The following is an 18,749-nucleotide window of genomic DNA, read 5'->3' as shown; positions in this document are numbered from 1 at the left end:
AGTGTATGACTGTGTGTACATATAGTGAATAGCGCATTGAGTGGTCAAAAGACTAGCCGCTATATAAGTAGAGTCCATTTTCTTTTACATTGGACAGATAGTGTTCAATCTTTATTGTAATGTTTCCTTTTGTATATTAATGTGCTTCAGTGACTTTTAGTTTTGTAAACAATGAAGCTGCATTTAGCCCTTCGATTCAAACTCTCTTGCTTCCAGCTAGTTGAGTGGAGAGTCTTTTGTTCAACATAAATAAATTCTATATTTTTGTACAGTCTGGTTTCAGTTTATTCTGGGTCTTGTGTATTAAATATCACTGGGCCCCACATATTTAATATAGATCAATGAACTACCTCCAGCTGCAGGTTGTATCTCCCTGGTAACAGATGTAGTGTGTCCGCCATCAGTTCCCACCTCTGCAGAACCACCCTGTCCAGTTGATCCGGTTCCTTTGCCTAAGTGAAACATAGCCGTTATGAAAACGGTATACTTTAGAGATATATTTGATAAAATACAATACATACATATACAGTACAAGTTACTTAAGTATTTCATACTGTATTTATAAGTTCCACAGTACTAATATCAGTATCCGGCTCAGCATAGTGGTTCCTAACCTTTTTCCTTAAGGAACCCCTTTTTTAGAATGGACTATACAACACCAACAGATCCTTGAACAGCTTGTGGACCGGCTGACCGGTGCTGGCATATCCTGATTTCAACCGCCCCTTCAAACTCCACACAGATGCCTCCCAAAAGGTCTCGGTGCAGTTCTTTATCAGAACCATGATGGGAAGATGAGGGTGATTGGATACGGGTCACGCACACTAACATCAGTGGAACAAAATTATCACCTACACAGCGGAAAGCTTGAATTCCTCGCGTTGAAGTGGGTGATATGTGAAAAGTTCCGGGACTACCTATTCTACTCCCTGCATTTCACAGTATTCACAGACAATAATCCCCTCACATATATTCTGAGTACTGCCAAGCTCAACGCAGTGGGTCACCGGTGGGTGGGGCAGCTGGCCGATTTCCACTTTGACATCAAATACCGGCCAGGCAAAACCAACATCAATGCCAACACCTTATCATGCTGCCCCCTGGACATCGACACCTTCATGGCTGAGTGTTCGGAAGAGTTATCGGAGGAGGCAGTATGTGCTGTATGGGAAGGTGATGGAGTTGAAGAAAAACGACACACCATTAACAGAGGATGACAGAGGGAGAATGGACACACACGCAAGGAGGCTGTTAAGAGAGTGGTGCAGATTACACATAGAGGATGACCATCTCTACAGGAAGAGTGCAGGTCGACGACAACTGGTCCTGCCTGCCACCTACAAACGAACGGTACTCACCCAGCTGCATAACAACATGTGTCATATTGGTGTTGAGAAAGTTCTGAGCCTAGCGAGGGAGCGATTCTACCGGCCTTTCGTGAAAAGAGAGATAGAGGAGCATGTGACCAGGAAGTGCTCTTGCATTAAACAGAAGAAGCCAGCCACACATGAAAGAGCACCAATGGGAATTATTACATCAAATACGCCCCTCGAGCTGGTGTGCATCGTTTCCTTCACCTGGAGGCCTGCAGAGGTGGATACGAGTATATCTTGGTAGTGGTTGATCACTTTACCAGATTCGCGCAAGCCTACCCCACCAGGAACAAGGCTGGTAAGATGGCTGCTGACCGGCTTTTCAATGATTTCATCCCCAGCTTTGGATACCTGGCCAAACTCCCCCATGACCAGGGTCGAGAGTTTGAGAATTCAATTCAATTCAATTTTATTTGTATAGCGCCAATTCATAACAGAAGTTATCTCAGGACACTTTTCAAATAGAGCAGGTCTAGACCAAACTCTTTAAAACATTAATTACAGAATTACAAAGGCAGAAACCTAGGACAGATCCTTCGGCTTTAGGTGGGTGGTCGTCTGTCTCGACCAGTTGGGGTGAGAGAGAGAGAGAGAGAGAGAGAGTGAGAGACAGACAGACAGACAGACAGGTGCACAGCAACAACAGTATTGGCAATGGCAATCTAGCAGGACCATGGCAGGAGGCTTCACCAGGATCGATAAGAACCTGCGAGACGAGAAAGCACAAGAACTCCGGGGAAGAAGTGAAGTTAGTAACATGCATTAATGGAACATGAATGAGTGCAGAAAGAGAGAGGAAGGGAGGAGCTCAGTGCACCATGGGAAATCACCCGATAGTCTAGGCCTATAGCAGCATAACTAAGGGATGGTTCAGGACTCACCTGATCCAGCCCTAACTATAAGCTTTATCAAAGAGGAATGTCTTAATTCTATTCTACATTTTACAGGGAGCCAATGCAAGAAGCTAGTACAGGAGAGATGTGATCTCTTTTTCTAGTTCCTGTCAGTACTCGTACTGCAGCGTTCTGAATTAATTGGAGCGTTTTAATGGACTTATTGGGGCAACCTGATAATAAAGAGTTGCAGTAATCCAGCCTTGAAGTAACAAATGCATGGATTAGTTTTTCTGCATCTGTCTGTGATAGTATGTGTCTAATTTTTGTAATATTACATAAATGAAAGAAGGCAGTCCTAGAGGTCTGCTTTATGTGGGAGTTAAATGACAAATCCTGATCAAAGATAACTCCAAGATTCCTGACAGTGGTGCTAGAGGCCAAGTTAATGCCATCTAGAATAACTATATCTTTAGACAGTGAGTCTCTAAGGTTTTTGGGCCCAAGAACAAGAATTTCGAGGAGTTTAACATCAGAAAATTGCAGGTCATCCAAGATTTTATGTCCTTAAGACATGTTTGTAATTTAGATAATTGATTAATTTCATCGGGCTTGATTGATAGATATAACTGCGTATCATCTGCATAAAAGTGAAAGTTAATGGAGTGATTCCTAATAATGTTGCCTAAAGGGAGCATATATAAAGTAAATAGTATTGGTCCAAGTACAGAACCTTGTGGAACTCCATGACTAACTGTAGTATTTATTGAAGATTCATCGTTAACATGTACAAACTGCGAGCGATCTTATAAATATGACTTCAGGCAATTAGCTGGTGTCGCCCACTTGAGAACCTCTCCGTACCACCCGCAGGGCAATCCTGCAGAAAGACTCAATCGCACACTACTGCAGATGCTCCGCACCCTGGGAGAGAAAGAGAAGGGGAGTTGGAAGGACCACCTGCCCCATGTACTCCATGCATATAATTGTGCAAGGCACGAGGCCACAGGTTTCTCCCCGTACTTTTTGTTGTATGGCCGACATTCTTGCCTACCTGTTGACATCCTCTTCGGCTTCATAACAGATGAGGGGACTGAAAACAATGGACCAAGAGGATATGCTGAGAAATGGGCAGGAAAAATGGTTGAGGCATACCAAATAGCAGACGCAAACAGCCGACAGTCCAGTTCCAAAGGAAAGACATACTACAATAAAAGGAGCAGAGGTGTGGTTCTTCAGCCTGGGGACAGAGTCCTTGCATGCAATCTCAATGAACGAGGGGGCCCTGGAAGGCTTAAACCGTACTGGGAGCAGCTTATCTACATCGTGAGAGAACAGGTTGGAGATAATCCTGTCTACAAAGTAAGCCCTGAGGCGGGAGGCCGACCAGTTCGCACTCTGCACAGGAACCTCCTGTTACAAGTCAACAACCTACCTGTAGAACCTCTTCAGAACCCGACCACCAACTCAGCTGAGTCACAAAAGAGAAAGAAGAGAGCTTCAGGCACCCTGAAACCCACACATGAGACACAGAGCCCAGATATAAGTGACTCTGAGGAAGAGGAAGGCGTGCCTCGTTACTAGTTGCGAATACCGATGGAGAAACCAAGAGCTGAAAGTCATTTACCTGACCACATGTTACTCCTGACTTCCAAAACAGATCTGAACAGAATGAGACCTACCTGGGAGAAACAATCCACGCAGAACCTGAACAGGACAGAGAGAGTGTTAGAGGTGAGGAACAGGGGACATCCAGTGAGGATGAACATGACATGGAGCAGCTTCAACCTGCAACTGTTCAAGAGGAACTGCACGCTGTCCATCAAGAGAACAATGTCCCCACACCACAACCTGAACATCAGATTCCGCTAAGACAGTCCACGAGAGAAAGACGGCCAGGTTATGTGTTTACTTACCCATCCCTGGGTCAACCAGCGTATCACCCGCGGCCGACTGTGAGTGCAGTTGGAATCCAGCGAGTACAGAGTACTTACCAGTGTCTCTGTACACAATACTTTCACCACTTCCAACCCCCATCCATCGCCCCATACCCTTACCTACCTGTCGTGTACCCAGCTCACTGTGGATGAGACGCCATGAAAGACAATTACATACATTCCATACTCACCTGAAGAGACCTGAATCACCATAAACACCATAAATACACCATACATTTCATACTTACCTGTTGAACCACTCATACATCATACATTTCATACCTACTTGAAGGACTCATACATTATAAATTTTATACTTACCTGAATCACACATACCCTATACATTTTATACATACCTGTAGGAATATATACACCATACATTGCATACTCACCACATGAGATCTGAAATATGCACTTTATAGGACACACTCATTGAGAGTTGGAATGTGTTTTGTTGGGGGAAAAAAATGTGTGTATGTTCAGAGTGAAATTATTGTGAAAGACAATATTAATGTAGGGGGAAAGAAAAGAAAGCGGAACCAAAGTGCGGGTATCGTTGTACCACGGTGCCTACGTGAGAGACGCCTCCCTCTTCTCTCAGACAGAGATTTGGAGACGAAGATGGCGGTTCGCTCTTTCACTCACTGACTCCGTGATTCTGTTTTCCAGGGTTTCCTCTAGGAGAGTTGAGAGCAGTGAACCCCAATAAAAATCATTTGTTACTCCAGTTACACAATTTGAAACTCATAACACTAACATTACTTTCGGCGCTCTTGTCACAAGACCCTTTCGTTGACCTTTTATCTTTCACCAGAGTGGAGACGCTGTTAGCAGCAAAGCTTCAGTCAACCCATTCATAACTTTAAAATCAAAACATCGACCGGTTCACGGAACATTTAGTCAATCCAGGGGTACACCCCTACAGGATTGCAAGGGTAAAGGCAGGAGGGCTAGCAATGGAAGGATTCGAGAAGCTTGAAAGTTTGAATAGTTCGGCTTTATTGCTGTTTCCATTAAAAATAATGTTCTTGTCATTGAAAGCACGCGACAAGAGAGCAATTGTCCAGTTGGACATGTTTAGCACGCGAGCCATGTCCAGTTGTGGTAAGCTGACTATTATATATTTGCATGAGGATTGTCTTGATCTTGGCCAGTTGGACGTGTGGTGTCTGAAAGAGTGGTGGTCTTTACTGTAACAGTAAGGCAGACTCTGGCCTTTATCTGGATGCAGGGATGAAGGTGAGTTGATGAAGTATGTCTCCAAAATGATTGGATCAATCATACAGATAGACGACAAGTTCCTCGTCCATGATGATCAGATAATAAAGAAAACTGTCACAGAGATCAGTCTGTCTGAGTGCATATAAGTAAGAACTGAGACAGACAGGAGACAAAAGGGACAGGCAGACTGTTCTTTTCCTTCAATATTCTTTTTCACACTATCTGGGATATAGTGAATCAGATCCTAGAGAGTTAATATTCATATGTGTTCTCTGACAATAAAAAGGCTGAAACTAAAAGCATTGTGGCAAATTAAACTGTGAAGAGATCATTTATGTACTTACACCTGGACATAGTTATTCTTCTTTCAGTGCACTGAAAAAGACTGAAATAACTATGCCAAATACAGGGAAAATACTTCTTCTCTCCTTCCTTTAGATATTCCTTTGTAGTTATTATAACATTGGACCCAACATGCTGAGCAGGATCCAGGACACAGAATGACTCTGCACAAAATAAAGAGAAAATGTATCATTATTTGGATAACATTTCTCATAGACATTTGGAATGAGAAAAAGTAGCACTGACTTGTCTGTACCTTTACACTCGGGCAGTTTTGACCAGGTACCATCGTTGTGACACACCACAGTGTCTGGACCGACTTGTGTGTAAAAGCCGTTACATTGTTATTTCAAAAACATTTGATTCACTTCCACAACAATACCGTTTTCAAGGAATGGGTGTGTTCCACAGCGGCTGACTGAAGTAAAAAAAGAGGTTATTTAACATGGTCATGATGTTGATCTGAAGCAGCACTAGTAAAAGAAAATCTTCTGTGTCTAATGGTTCATACCAGTTTTTAAGAACTTCCACTTACAAGAGGGAAGACATTTTATTCTGATATTTGAACGTGAGGGGAAAGAAGTTTAAGAAATGACAATTCACATACTCTAACCAAGATGATTGTTGTGTCTAAACCTAACCAAACCTGAATGATAAATGGACTTTCACTGATAGTGAAGAAAAACTGAAAAGTTACACCAAGTAAATATATGAACCAAGTCTGATACATGTGAAGTAAAAGGAGAAAATAATCAGAATGATTTACTTGGTACAAATGAAGGACTGCTGTCTCCCCCATTTGAGCCAGAGGTTGTAGAAGATCCTGTAAGACACACAACAGAAGACACAGCAGTTAGTATCACTTTGGGATTTTCATTGCTATCTATTTCTTTCCAAAAGTTTTCGATGCTTTTCATGAAAAAAAAGGAAAATGAAGTTATTTAATTATGATTATTCAATCTACTTTAAAATACAATTTTGCCTACAATGACATTAACCTACCTGTACCTGCAGGTTGTGTCCCACTGCCAGTCAGTGTAGTGTGTCCCCCACCTGCTCCTCCCACTGTGGATCCACCACGTCCAGTGTCTGATCCAGTTCCTCTCCCTGAGTGAAAAAATATTATAGAAACACTACACTTTAGAGAGATATTTGATAAAATAGAGATGCATCAATTGTCAAAATGTAAACAGACTTTAGCTAGACAGAGGCCAACATTATTCATTTTCAGACTAAAACAAACTGAAGTCTTTCTGCTTATTTACCTGTTGACCTGATAACTACAGTATTAGGTATAACACTTACATACAGAATATCTCTCTGACTACAGGCCCATGCACACACTTTCACCATGTGGCAAAATTAGCCAGGTCTGGTGTTTTTTAAGATACATATGGTTAAACAATCACTGTTCAGTTTAGGAAAAGTTCAATTGTCTCTTTTACATTTTATGAAAGGTTTAAGCACTGTATATCTCAGCACATTGTCCACTTACTGCTCGTTGGGCCTTCAGTCCAGGTTCCGTTATTGCAGGTAAAGCTCAGAGTGGTTCCATCAGAATAAGTCTCTTGTTTTGGGACAAAGAAACCACCATCCAGTCTGGGAGCAGCACAGGACTGTGTTGCACTTTGTGCTAAAATACAATAAACAGGATTACTCTACAGTGACGGTATTTGTTTTTAAGGAATTCAAATGGTGGTTAAAGTATTTAATATTCTTACCATGCAGCCCTCCAGGAAACCAAATCAGAAGAAGGAATCCAAGATATCTGATGCACATTTTGTCAGGAGCTAAATCGTCCCGCGAAAACGTAGAACTGAAAGCCTAGTCCAGATCAGAACCAGTTAATAACTGATGAGAGCCTTCCCCCAAAACATTTGTTGACCAAACATACACACACACACACACACACACACACACACACACACACACACACACACACACACACACACACACACGCACACACACACGCACGCACGCACGCACGCACGCACGCACACACACACACACACACACACACTCAAACACACACACCTATAGGAATACAGAAATACAGTCAAACTCAAATTTTTTTTACGTTACTTTAATAGTTAATTATTGTCAATATGAGAAATAAATGTTTGCAACACTTCAAATTCAGATCAGTCACTTTTGTTAATCTATCTTGGTTAAATGAACAAACCTGACTGTGTTCGGTTTTGTTTCTTGACCTCAGATGATACTGTTAATCAATTTCATCCATTTACTGTCATATTATGAACTTCAAGGAGAAGCACACTGTTATTTGTATTTATTGTTTTTATTTATTTGTTTGGGAAAGACCTGTGACAATGATAAGTGTATTTCTGTGTAGAACTAAAATACTACCAATGGATCATTTGCTGTATAACTCTCTCTACAAAAATCAATTTGATTATTTAGAGTCCAAATTTCAAAATAATTTCCTGGCCTGGTGTGATCAGAGGTCAGTCTTGTGCCTGCCCTGATTCAGTTATTTATCAGTCTGGTCCACTTCTGGATTTACATAATATCTAAAAACACACATTTGGTCATCAGTTACTTCGGAGAACATCACATACCTTTAATACACTCAGATCTGATACTCTACCATGATGTTAGGATGAGACTCAACTAACCATCCACTTACAAGAGCAGATATTATTATTAACATTGTGAATGACAAAACAGGTCCAAGTAACAAGCCTGTTAAAGTTTAAATCTGGTGATCTCTAAATTGACTCATCATAAGAGCAAACCTCTTCAGAGCAAATACTCAGCTTTGGTGAAGTCAGTGAAGGTTTGTAATATCTGATATACACTAAACCTGCACATTGAATCATCTCATGTAGAGTATGAGTCAGTTACCTACATCTGCTTCATTCTGGTCTATTTCATTGGGGATTGTAATGATTATTCTGAGACTATAGTTTTGTATTGTTTTACTGAAAGGAATATAAATCATCTGAGGTGCTACTGTCATCAACAGGCTGACAAAAATGAACTAATGCAAACAAAAATCTTCATCTTAAAATTAGATATCTTCCTCCAAGATAAAGTCAAGAATACGGTAATGTAAGCCAAAAGACTAAAACTTGAAATAAGATGTTTTTGTTTTGAAACGTCAGAGCTTAAAGTCAGTGTCAAAGCATACTGGAGGTCCTATAGCTAATATGTCCCTTGTGTCAAGCTAAAATAACTCCAAATAAGATCAAACTGACAAAAAAGTGACATTTACTTCAATTAAGTCAGCCTTGTATAGTGAGCGTTGGATAATAATACCCACACTCAAAAGATTTTAAATCTAAATATAAGATTCCTCACTGACTGAGAAATAAAGTTGTGACATCATTGAAACTGACCATGGCATTTGTGAGTCTGTCTGTCCGTCTGTCTGCATGCTTTGCACTGATGTTGTATCAAGCAGATCAATATTAGAAGAATTACTGTCTATGACCATTACTACTATTACTGTTACTGATATATCCATGTTCAGAAGGACTTTGTTAAGATTTCTGTCAAACATTTTATACAGACTACCATAGGCCACATAAACTTTATTTATGTATTCAAAGTGCATTAACAGTTCTAATCAGAAAGATATAAGATGACTGTCGGTAAACAATCAGCTCCAACATTGTGTTTATGTATTTTCCATCAAAATGGAATCAAAGCAATAACTGGTTTGAAAAGATCAAATACAAATGTGATGACATTTTTTTAACATAGTTGTTTCCGATGGAGGAACTTCAAAACTTGGCCTTGGTTGTGAGTCCAGCAGTAGCTCCTCTGCTAGACTTTACAGGCAGTGACTCTGCTTACAACACAAACAATAAGAAATATTGTGAATAGTTAATTCATGTAAAACTGCTGGATACAACAAAGTGTGTCCAACATTAAATACAATATGGATTATACAATAATGGAATTCATTAAAAAATGTAAATCAAAAAGTGACACTTACCCAATCAGTACCTATTACCTAAAAATAATGTAATAACAGCAGTGAATAATTCAGTAAGTAGTTAAATTCACAAACTTCTCTTATTAAGGTCTAATTCATTCAATCTGTGAATGGCTGAACCTACTGAGGAACATCTGTTCTGTTCTTTAAGGACAACAGTAATGTTTTTCATTTTTGTCAACAAATTCCTTGACAAGATTTGTCTATTGGTATTTTGAGGTATTTTACTCATCACCTTGCTTTGTGGGGTTGTGGGGCAACAGGAACTAGTGTGGTGAAACAGGAGAGGGTCGTGTGGCTGAACTGGGGGCATAGTGGGGACTAAAGCGAAACAGGCCTTTGTTGGTGTGCATCTCTCCCTTCTATGACAATCCAATACGTATCTAGATACATGGTCTACGATTTGATTCAGGGACGATGCATTTTAATATAAAACGATACGGTTCGATACAATAATTCGTCGTGCTACTGCTGTACTTAACGGCTATCAGACAGATTCTTACAAATGGCTACACTTTTATCCAACTTTCTTTCTTTCTTATAGAATCCAAATGTTTTCTTTCACCAGAGTGGAGACGCTGTTAGCAGCAAAGCTTCAGTCAACCTATTCATAACTTTAAAATCAAAACATCGGTTGAACACCGGTTCACGGAACATTTAGTCGATCCAGGGGTTTGCATACCAATGTAGGTGCATCTATAACGCTGAAACCGATTTCTGACTCATATCAGTAAATCTTTACACCCCTACAGGGTTTGCAATGGTTAGCAATGGAAGGATTCGAGAGGCCGGCTGGAGTGGTGGATATGGAGACTTTGTAAAGTTGAAATAGTTCGGCTTTATTTCTGTTTCCATGAAAAAGAATGTTCTTGTCATTGAGAGCACGCGACAAGAGAGCAATTGTCCAGTTGGACACGTTTAGCACGCAAGCTGTTTCCAGTTGTGGTAAGCTGACTATTATATATTTGCATGAGGATTGTCTTGATCTTGGCCAGTTGGACGTGTGGTGTCTGAAAGAGTGGTGGTCTTTACTGTAACAGTATGGCAGACTCTGGCCTTTATCTAGACGCAGGGATGAAGGTGAGTTGTTGAAGTTTGTCTCTAAAATGATTGGATCAATCATACAGATAGAGGACAAGTTCCTCGTCCATGATGATCAGATAATAAAGAAAACTGTCACAGAGATCAGTCTGTCTGAGTGCGTATAAGTAAGAACTGAGACAGACAGGAGACAAAGGGGACAGACAGACTGTTCTTTTCTTTCAATATTCTTTTTCACACTATATTAGATATAGTTAATCAGATCCTAGAGAGTTAATATTCATATATGTTCTCTGACAATAAAAAGGCTGAAACTAAAAGCATTGTGGCAAATTAAACTGTGAAGAGATCATTTATGTACTTACATCTGGACATAGTTATTCTTCTTTCAGTGCACTGAAAAATACTGAAATAACGATCCCAAATACAGGGAAAATACTTCTTCTCTCCTTCCTTTAGATATTCCTTTGTAGTTATTATAACATTGGACCCAACATACTGAGCAGGATCCAGTACACAGAATGACTCTGCACAAAATAAAGAGAAAATTTATCATTATTTGGATAACATTTCTCATAGACATTTGGAATGAGAAAAAGTAGTATTGACTTGTCTGTACCTTTACACTCGGGCAGTTTTGACCAGGTACCATCGTTGTGACACACCACAGTGTCTAGGCCGACTTGTGTGTAAAAGCCGCTACATTGGTATTTCAAAGACATTTGATTCACTTCCATAACAACACCGTTTTCAAGGACTGGGTGTGTTCCACAGCGGCTGACTGAAGTAAAAAAAGAGGTTATTTAACATTGTTGAGCTGAAGCAGCACTAGTAAAAGAAAATCCTCTGTGTCTAATGCTTCATACCAGTTTTTAAGAACTTCCACTTAAAAGAGGGAAGACGTTTTATTCTGATATTTGAATGTGAGGGGGAAAAAAATTAATAAAAGACTGACAATTCATTCTCATAATCCAACCAAGATGATTGTTGTGTCTAAACCTAACCAAACCTGAACCACAGTGGTTCAATATCAGAAAAGGGTTGATGAATCTCAACTAATATGTTTTTGAAATGGTAGAAACACTCTATGAACATTGGCTGTCCAAATAAAGTGCCACTAAATGATAAAGGGACTTTCACTGCTAGTGAAGAAACACTGAAAAGTTACACCAAGTAAATATATGAACCAAGTCTGATACATGTGAAGTAAAAGGAGAAAATAATCTGAATGATTTACTTGGTACAAATGAAGGACTGCTGTCTCCCCCATTTGAGCCAGAGGTTGTAGAAGATCCTGTAAGACACACAACAGAAGACACAGCAGTTAGTATCACTTTGGGATTTTCATTGCTATCTATTTCTTTCCAAAAAGTTTTTTTTATGCTTTTCATGCTTTTTTTTAAATTAAAGTAAATTTAACTTTAAATCAATAATGAAATCTACCTTAAAATACAGTCTCTCTACTTTAATGGTGAATACAAACCATGAACCATTTCTTCTAGCTCATAGTATTAAATTAAAGATTTGTTAAATAATTGTTAAAACAATGTTTTTATGTTTGATGAGGGGCTTAAGCTTGGAGTGGTTGCTTAGGAACATTGGGAAAGAAACTTGGTATGCTGAAGCAGCAAGGAGATTTGTCTCCAACTGGGGCAGAGGACTGGTATATTAAAGGTATATTATGTATATTTATATTATTTATTTAGGGCTAGCTGTGGCTCAGAGGTAGAGTGGGTTGTCCATTAATTTGAAGGTTTGAGGTTCGATCCCCGGCTCCTCTTGCTGCATGTCAAAGTGTCCTTGAGCAAGATACTGAACCCCAAATTGCTGAATGATTAGTTTCCATTATGGTGAGCAGTTGGCAGCTTGCAGACAGCCACTGCCATCAGTGTATGACTGTGTGTACATATAGTGAATAGCGCATTAAGTGGTCAAAAGACTAGCCGCTATAAAAGTAGAGTCCATTTTCTTTTACATTGGACAGATTATGTTCAATCTTCAATCCTTTTGTATATTAATGTGCTTCAGTGACTTTTAGTTTTGTAAACAATGAAGCTGCTAGAGGACTGACTTAAACCATTGTACCTTTGTGTTTAGTGTTGGTTTATTCATCACTATCTACACTATACTCAATGATGGTGGAGTCTAGCTCCACATTCTTTATTTTCTGGTTGTCCATTTTTTTGATTTGATTTATGTATTCATTGTACAGTTTACCCCATTGCTCCTCCATTATGGCCTGCATTTAGGCCTTCGATTCAAACTCTCTTGCTTCCAGCTAGTTGAGTGGAGAGTCTTTTGTTTGATTCAACATAAATAAATTCTATATTTTGGTACAGTCTGGTTTCAGTTTATTCTGGGTCTTGTGTATTGAATATCACTGGGCCCCACATATTTAATATAGATCAATGAACTACCTCCAGCTGCAGGTTGTATCTCCATGGTAACAAATGAAGTGTGTCCGCCATCAGTTCCCACCCCTGCAGAACCACCCTGTCCAGTTGATCCGGTTCCTTTGTCTAAGTGGAAACACAGTCGATATAAAAACTGTATACTTTAGAGATATATTTGATAAAATGGATATAGCATCAATTCTTCTACAAAAAATTTACCAGAAAAAGGAAATTGACCGTAGTTGTAATGAACACTACATACTGGGACCAGGATGATAGTTTAAAAAAGTGACTGCACGTGTAATTTATTCACTCAAAAACATGGATTTACTGTTAAGTTCTGTAATGCAAACTAAAATCTTTCTGTTTGTACATGTTAAAAAAAAAAAAAAGTAAAAAAAATTTTTTTTTTTTTGGGGCTAAAAAAATTTTGTTTTAAAATTATAGTTGTGGCAGATTTAGCACCCAAATTTCACGGTCATTTCTGAAACAATGAGTGTTTTATTTCAGACAGAGGTAAACTGAAGCAGGTTTCTCATTGTTGCCAACAAAAGTGGATTTTTTTTGCCACCAGATTTTATCCACTGTAGCTTGCTAAAGCTGAGCCAATGTGCTGTTTGAAAACTCCTGTACACTGTTTAAAATGAGCAAAGCCAATAAAAGTGTGTTGCACTGGATGGCTAGATACATGATTTATGGCTAAAACCCTGAGACTAAAGCTACATGTGCAGGAGACTGCATCCTTACTGGCTGATTCATTCAGAAGACGTGGGAATAAAGGAGCAGCATTGTTCATGTCCATGGCAATAAATAAATAAATAAATAAATACATAAAAAAATAAAAAAATAAATTCTATATTTTGGTACAGTCTCTGGTTCGATACATACATATTTAATATAGATCAATGAACTACCTCCAGCTGCAGGTTGTATCTCCATGGTAACAAATGAAGTGTGTCCGCCATCAGTTCCCACCTCTGCAGAACCACCCTGTCCAGTTGATCCGGTTCCTTTGTGTAAGTGAAACATAGCCGTTATGAAAACGGTATACTCTAGAGATATATTTGATAAAATACAATATATACATATACAGTACAAGTTACTTAAGTATTTCATACTGTATAAGTTCCCCGGTACTAATATCAGTATCGGGCTCAGCATAGTGGTTCCTAACTTTTTTCCTTAAGGGACCCCTTTTTATCATTAAGTAAACTGACGACCCCTGCTTAAGTGACACATTCTATAGATATTTCATATTGTATTAAAAAGTGTATAATGAACCCAAATGGTAAACTCAGTAGCTGCAAGGCGTTTATAAAACGAGGGATTTGGCCGAATTTTAAGCTGATTATTTCCTGTTTATGGAACTTCTCTCAATGCTCTGTCTGTATTATATATTATTTTTAACAATCATACAGACTTACCAAGCTTCTTCTGTGATAAAGTCAGTGCTTTCTTATCCCTGGCGCTTGGCCATTGTTTTATTAGACAAGTAACTTTACTTTTCCATTTCTTCACAGAAGTGAATGAAATGCTGAGATATATCCCTACTTTCTGACACCCCCTAAAATCCAGAAGGTCTTGTGTGCCCCCATGAAACTTTTGCAAACCCCTAGTGGGGGTCCTGACCCCCAGATTGGAAACCATTTTTTCACACTGACTAAAAGTATTTTTACTCCTGCATATCTCAGCACACTGTCCACTTACTGCATGTTGGACCGTCAGTCCAGTTTCCAAGCACACAAAAGATGGATTTTGTGTCTTCTGCTCTCTCTACAGTATATCCATCTTCACATTCATAGTACACTTGTGTATCTGCAGCAAACACCTCCTTGTATTCATGCTTGATGACAGCATGGGGGATTCGAGGGGGCTCACCACAGGAATCGTAACGTTCTGTAAAAATAAACACATTTGCCATCAATAGGTAGAGGTACTCAGATGGATACTTGATGTGCTGTTGCTGGTAAGAATTATAATGTAGACAATGATATTATTGTGGTCTGTTAGTTTTAAAGCTTACTGGTATGAAACATCAGACAGACTTACTCTCACAGACTAGCACAGAGGTCCATCGTCCTTTATTACATCTGGTTGTAGCAGCCCGGTTTTTGGGTTCATATCCTTTATTACATGTTACCCTAAATACGTGTCCATTCTGATACCAAACTTCTGGGCTTGTTGTGTAATTTGCATTGGGTATCTCTGGTGTAATGCAGTCTTCTTCGTCTGAGGGGAAAGATAAACAAAAACAGATTTACCATAGGAGTTATTTACTGACCATCAACAGCTATTGTTATCTTGGCTCTAAGCACTCTGACAAGTCCCATCCTCAACTGAAGGCTAACCAACCGTATATAGGTGAAGCTGCCAGCTAAGGAGATATGTTAATACAACAATATTTGAGTTAAAGAGAGCCACATTTCTCCTTTTTTTGGTAAAGGCTAACTGTCTCCCTACATCCTTTCTGTCCTCAAAAATGATATCAACCATCTAACTCCTGGTAAGACAGCAAACAAGTTGACACAGCTTTCTTGGATCAGAAACTAATGCCAATTGTAATGTGTTAACAGTAAATAAAAATGTGTAACTGTTCAACAATGAAATACATGTGTAACTGTTCTACAATGAAATACATGACAATACAGTTCTGGATTTAAATGGAAGGCATTTCATAAACCATACAAACTATTACTGAGATTATATGGATGCTTATTACAGACAACATTTAAGTTGATCTTTTACCCTACAGGGTCATACACTGACTTCATCTGTTTGCAGTATTGAAACACTGAATAATTAATAAAGGTTTCCACATGAGAGGTGATCGAGTTAAAACAAACCAGTGGATATATTATAGAACACTTACCTATACATTTTGGTTCATGAAACCATGTGCCATTTTGACAGGTGCTTGTTGCCCACCAACGACCAGCCACTACTGGTTTATATCCCTTTTCACAGGCATAAGTGAGCTTGACTCCATGAGCATATGTTTCGTGGTTGGGGACAAAATAACCATAATTCAGGCGGGGAGCAGAACAAGAGTTATCTGCCCTTTGTGCTGAAACAATGACAAGTTAGAGAACACCGTACTGAAATCCTTTCTTAAGACATTGAAATGATAGGTGATATAATTTAATGTTCTTACCATGCAGCACCCCTGGAAACCAAACCAAAAGAACAAATCCGAGATATCTCACACACATTTTGTCAGGAATTCAGTCCAAAGCAGAGCAAAGAGTTCAGTTAAGATCAGAACCAGTTAATAATCATTGAGGGCATTTCCCCCAAAAGTTAAGAAATGTGGAGTAAACACTCCAACTCTTACATAACACTGTTGGTCTGAAGCAAACACACTGATTAGAATACATTACAAGCACATACAGACATAGAGGAGCAATACTTTTTTTGCATTTTAACCTTAGAGAGACACGTGAGAGTATAGAATAACACTTTGTCCATTTCTAAAAGATAAAATAAAATCCACACATTTATTGTTTTTTGTCTCCCATAATGACTTATTTCAAAATAAGTCAGATAATAACAGAGTTTAGACATATAGACACGTTTCTCTGTACAAAGTAATAATATAATAGTAGTCATAATGATTTAGTATCCATGTAATGAGGATATTATCTCTATAATGTGATAATATCTTACAAGCTATACACAGAAGGTAGCTCAATAAACACATATAGACACAGTCAATCTGATCAAAGATGGTACATTGAAGACTTTAGTTTAAACTCTAATTTCTTACACTTCATGTTTGTTCCATTCATTTAATTCTGCAGTATTTCTTCCATGTTTGTTAACACAGAAGCACCAGTGATTGTGATCATTTGTTTAGAGTCCAGATTTCAGAATGATTTCCCGGACTGCCGTGATCAAAGGTCAGCATTATGAAACACCAAACACAGTCAGGCCAAAGGTCAGACTGTAGTAACAGAGGTGAACCTCTGTAAAACATAAGTTTTATTACAAACAAAAACAGAGCAGGAACCATAAGAATCATTTAGATTGATATCGATGATTATGATGTGATCATACAGTTTGTCTTTAAGACTCTGTGTCAGTGTCTGATTGCCATCTGCTGGATCCTCTTGTGCTCTGCATAACTTTACACAGCATACTGTACTGTGTTATGTGGCTGCAGTATTAGAGAACAGTAAATAGTCTGCTGCTTCATTGTTCATGACACTGTCTTGACACAATACCATTGTTCGGTTACATACGCTAAAAGCTTTACAGTGCTGCCTCTCTCTTCTTTGCTATTCAGTGGGCTGCATGGTAACACTTCTTCATTCATAATCAGAAAATGAGTATGCTTCTAGGTATACTTCTATGAAATATAGACAGGAAAGTACGGTTAAAAATAGGTTTTGTTATTAATAACGTGTGTCACAGCTATGCCACGTTTTGAAGCTATGATCCATGAATGCATCTTGCATTTAACTGCTGGTGGAAAACTCCGACATTCAGTTTTCCAGAGCGTTCATGTGGAAATTCAAAATGGGAAAGGTCCCCAAAAGATAAAGTAGCTTTTAAACCTCAAAACTACTGACTTTTTGTCAAGTCAAGCACGTAGATGTCGTGCTGGTCACCCTTACTAATACCCCTATGAAAACAATACAGTAAAAGTGCCCTCTTGGATGGCTCTATGGTAGATAGAAAGTGATAATGTGACCTCTTGTTTGTCCTTATGGAGAAAATGTGAAGCAGTGCCATGTAGGCTGCCCTATGTGCATAATTTTTTAAGTTAACATTTAGATTTGTTTGGTATTTGTTTAGACAATGCGTTTGTAAACATTACTCACAAATCATTCTACACATTTATAAATCTTGTTTTTAATGGTAGATCAGGACTTCAGAAACCTGAAAAACATGAACTGACTTATTGAGACTCAGTGTTTTATTTGACATGTCCTAAAGATATATATGTTATGTTTTTCCCCCTTAATTCTCCAAACCAGAAGGGAAAATTTAGAACTAACAAAACAAACAAAAAGCCTACAAAAAATATAAGATAGATTAAAAAGACAATTATTATTATTATACACATTATATTTCTAAAACTAAGTATATACAGAATATACCTATTTAGTGTATATATTTATTTTGAATACACATTGAGTGTAACAGAAATATAGACACATCTTTGGTATTTTTTGGCTTAGTTGCTTTGAAGGGTTTCCACTAAAAATGTTTTTTAAATGGAAAGCACATACAACCTCATTCACAAACACACATTCCCCTTTTTACCTGCTTTAGATATGTTGTTCTCTTTAGGCAAAGCAGTATTTAAAAGAAAGAGGAACTGAAAACACCAAGTTTCACGCTCTGATCTGCATGTTTGGGACATCTTTTCATTCTTTTTCATTTTAAGGCTTAATGGTCATAACGGCTGCTGTAAAAAAAGGATGCAATGTATTTTAGATTGGGCAGCAATGTGGGGTAAAACAGCATTGGACGAAACACATTAACAGGGCCGTTTCCAGACATTGCGTTGCCCTGGGTCAGACAGCCACCACTGCCCATAAGTGGACTGATCTTTGCATTTTATAACAGTTGTTAAAATTGTATAATATTTTATTTTCATCACACAGCTTGCAGTGCAGAATTTAAAGTTAATGTAGCAATCTAGA

The 18,749-nt window shown here is 38.6% G+C and overlaps 1 protein-coding gene across 50 annotated transcripts in view; it reads right to left on the bottom strand.

The window, feature by feature from the left end:
* LOC127362243 (coagulation factor XIII B chain-like) overlaps window positions 1-16,420 on the bottom strand; it is a 44,326-nt gene extending 27,906 nt beyond the window's left edge. For 40 of the 50 annotated variants that reach the window (XR_007884409.1, XR_007884421.1, XR_007884412.1 and 37 more), the window contains exons 1-10: window positions 16,253-16,419; window positions 15,971-16,165; window positions 15,151-15,330; window positions 14,809-14,997; window positions 14,016-14,111; window positions 13,126-13,227; window positions 11,946-12,002; window positions 11,328-11,489; window positions 5,709-5,870; window positions 351-452 (exon numbers count right to left, since the gene is read on the bottom strand). Coding sequence is in view for 36 of the 50 variants with exons in the window: in XM_051398033.1 (XP_051253993.1) it covers window positions 351-452; window positions 5,709-5,870; window positions 11,328-11,489; window positions 11,946-12,002; window positions 13,126-13,227; window positions 14,016-14,111; window positions 14,809-14,997; window positions 15,151-15,330; window positions 15,971-16,165; window positions 16,253-16,310 (1,303 nt within the window). In the remaining 14 variants the exon portion in view is untranslated. Of the gene's footprint in view, window positions 1-350; window positions 453-5,708; window positions 5,871-11,327; window positions 11,490-11,945; window positions 12,003-13,125; window positions 13,228-14,015; window positions 14,112-14,808; window positions 14,998-15,150; window positions 15,331-15,970; window positions 16,166-16,252 lie in introns of all 50 variants that reach the window. The other 10 variants (XM_051397730.1, XM_051397721.1, XM_051397738.1 and 7 more) reach the window with 1 other exon arrangement.
* Window positions 16,421-18,749: the final 2,329 nt, after the last annotated feature.

This window comes from Dicentrarchus labrax, unplaced genomic scaffold (genome assembly GCF_905237075.1).
Source record: "Dicentrarchus labrax unplaced genomic scaffold, dlabrax2021, whole genome shotgun sequence".
Lineage (NCBI taxonomy): Eukaryota > Metazoa > Chordata > Actinopteri > Moronidae > Dicentrarchus > Dicentrarchus labrax.
The sequence above is the reverse complement of the archived record's forward strand: the minus strand, read 5'-3'. Positions and strand labels throughout refer to the sequence as shown.